Source organism: Babylonia areolata, chromosome 7 (assembly GCF_041734735.1).
Source record: "Babylonia areolata isolate BAREFJ2019XMU chromosome 7, ASM4173473v1, whole genome shotgun sequence".
NCBI classification, from domain to species: domain Eukaryota; kingdom Metazoa; phylum Mollusca; class Gastropoda; order Neogastropoda; family Buccinidae; genus Babylonia; species Babylonia areolata.
The window spans coordinates 48,884,818-48,887,831 of record NC_134882.1 but is presented as its reverse complement, the minus strand read 5'-3'; the positions used below and the strand labels follow the sequence as shown (position 1 = coordinate 48,887,831).

The following is a 3,014-nucleotide window of genomic DNA, read 5'->3' as shown; positions in this document are numbered from 1 at the left end:
AATGACCAGATAGCTCAGTTTGATTTTCGAGTCAAAACTGGGAGAAATGGCGAGGGCGGGATTCGAACCCAGCCCCTCACGGACACTGTATTGGGAGATCAGCGTCTTAACCATCCTGCCACATTGCTCGTTACAATTCAAAGCAATACAAAATCTGTTTACATAGTAATTTTTTCCCAAAAACATCTTTGCCTTTTTCTAAACGAACTACGGTGGAAGGTGACAGAATGGGATTCACCCTGGGATCCATGCCATCAGATCATAATGCATTGTGGCCTCAAATGAAGGGATTCGACACATTAAGAATGCCAGAAATAGTTATGTAGCTGGAGTGCAATATAACAGTGTGTCCTTTGTGACTCTGACAGATAAACATGTTTTGTCGGGATGTTCACTTCAATTACCCAAGGAGGCGTCACTGCGTTCGGACAAATCCATATACGATGCACCACATCTGCTAAGCAGATGCTTGACCAGCAGCGTAACCCAACGCACTTTGTCAGGCTTTTACTTGAGAAAAAAGGTGCATATTGTCAGAGTGCATTTCATTTCATGTCAAGCATCTACTTAGCAGATGTGGTGTAGCGTATATGGATTTTTCCGAACGCAGTGACACCTCCTTGAGTAACTGAACTGAACTGAACTTTTATACGCCAGCAAAGGCAAGAGAACAGATTAACAAACAGTGCGGTGAACAGATGTTGGCACAGAGCCTGCAGAGAAACACGGTGCCTGGTCCTGGTGACGCAGTGCTGAACGCCACCTACCTGCCGCCAGGGTCTCAGCACACCGCGCCAAGCCGCTCCATTGTACACATGTCAAACCACACGGCCCTACTCAACATGTCACTGAACAAAGGGTGCATTCAGATCAGGTACAACGAGACAGAACACTTACCGTGGGACCACCCTGATAACATCGTCAGTCAGCAAGTAGCGAACTACGTAACAAAAATCAAAAACATCATCTTGGCATTCTCGTTTCTGATTGGCGGACCAGCCAACGTCATCAACATGGCGGTGTTCTACAAACAAGGCCTCCAGGATCGTGTCAACCTCTGTCTGTTCCTGCTGGCTTTCTTTGACGAGCTTTACCTAGTCTCCACCATGTTTTATTACGCCGAGAACATATACATGCACATCAGTGGACAAGAAGTGAAATCACCGGCAAATGTGTTCATGACCAACAATAATCTGAGTATCTTTGTCGCCTCGGCGTTTGTCTCTGGCATCCTGACCGCCATCATTGCCTGTGAGAGATGCTATTGTGTCCTCAGACCTCTGAAGTACCAGACTATGATGCGGACCAGAACCATGGCTGTCATTATCACGTTACTTTCTGTCTGTGTGTATGGTTTGCATTTTATCGTCTCCTACCAGTACTGGATTCACTGCGTTTACGATCCTGTGACGAACACGGTGTCAATGATGGTGACTGGCGGCGGGTTTTACTGGACTCACAGAAGCCTTGTCAGATATCTGGAAAGCATTGTGTTCGGATTCGTCGTGTCCGGGGGAGTGATGTTTCTGGTGATAACATCAACAATAATCACCGCGATGAAACTCCGTCAAGTGGCGACGTGGCGTTCCGAGGCGTCCTCGTTGCTCACCGCCAAGGAAGTGGCGCTGACCAAGATGTTGATCGGGAACACTGTTTTCTACATCATCTGCACGTTGCCCACTTTTGTCTTCCGCTGCATTTGTCTCATGTTGCCCGAGGTGAGATCCGGGGGGCGGCATCATAACTTCTATCTTTCCATGTTGCGGATACTGGTCACCTTCTACTTCTTCAACTCCTCCTTCAACATCTTCATCTACTATGTCATGGGGTCTCGATACCGGGAAACTTTCTGGGCACTGTTCAACAGGTAAACAAAATGGGAGGAGTTTTGTTATTTGCTGATGTGTTTCACAAAACGAGACATCGTGAAAAAGCAGCAAATGAACAAAATAGCGTTTGGTAATTTCAAGAAACGACCGAACGTCATTGGTATCCTGTGTCATTCGTTGACGACACACTTCGCTTTGTTTTACAACCGATGTTCCTTGATGAAGTTGAAGTGAAAAATAACATTGTTTTTGTTTTGTTGTTGTTGTTTTTTCACTTGAAGCCCACTGTTTCACATTATACACTCGCCATTAATTTCATGCATACCATTGTTAACAACTTTGAATAATCTTAACATAAACCGTTAAACGACCCTTGCAAATGCATTCAATATTTTCATAATATTATGTATATGGGGTATTTAGTAATAACCTAAATGCCATGCTCTTAACAGCCCTGCCAGTTCTTTTAGCTTTTAAGAGGGCAGAAGTGTTAATTTCTAAAGACAGGAAGGAATTAAACATATTTCTTTCAACAATATTACACATTTCAGATGATGATAAACGACGAGGAAGTTCAATTGCATTTAAAGCGTTTTTAGCTCCAAGTTTTGCAAAATAATCTGGACGTTCGTTAGAAATAAGTCCAAAGTGTGCGGGGAATCCAACACATTTCAATATTAGTTCCTCTCATTTGAATACAGTGAATCAAAAATCTTATTTCAAAAATGTTATATTTAATTTGATTTGATAGACTGCAAAACTGATTTTGAAACGACACAAAAAACAACAACATTAATCAAGTTTAGGGGCAGATCAATTAGATATGTGAATGCCATAAGAATGGCAATTAATTCAGCTGTAAAAATTGAGAAGCCCTTTCCAGTATGAAGTTCAGTTTCAGTTCAAGAAAATGCATTAAAACAATATTATGGAATGAAGGCAAAGGTAGATACCTAGAGGTCCTACGTATATCAGAACACACACACACACACACACACACACACACACACACACACACACACACACACACACACACACACACACACACACACACACACACACACACACACACACACACTCACACATGATGGCAAAACGTGCACCGAAACAACGTTGTCCCGCAGTAGACTCAGATTCAATTCCCTATCTCACTTCCATGCCTCTGCTGACTTGGTGTCAACATCC

General features: G+C 43.2%; 1 protein-coding gene across 1 annotated transcript; it reads left to right on the top strand.

Annotated features, from left to right (window-relative positions):
• Window positions 1–698: 698 nt before the first annotated feature.
• On the top strand, window positions 699–1,871 carry LOC143283866 (uncharacterized). Its single transcript, XM_076590245.1, has one exon. It carries the CDS (start codon window positions 699–701, stop codon window positions 1,869–1,871), a length of 1,173 nt encoding a protein of 390 aa, XP_076446360.1.
• The last annotated feature ends 1,143 nt before the right edge of the window (window positions 1,872–3,014 follow it).

Excerpts from the sequence above, each read along its gene's own strand:
- LOC143283866 (XM_076590245.1), top strand. The coding sequence starts at position 699 with ATGTTGGCACAGAGCCTGCAGAGAAACACGGTGCCTGGTCCTGGTGAC.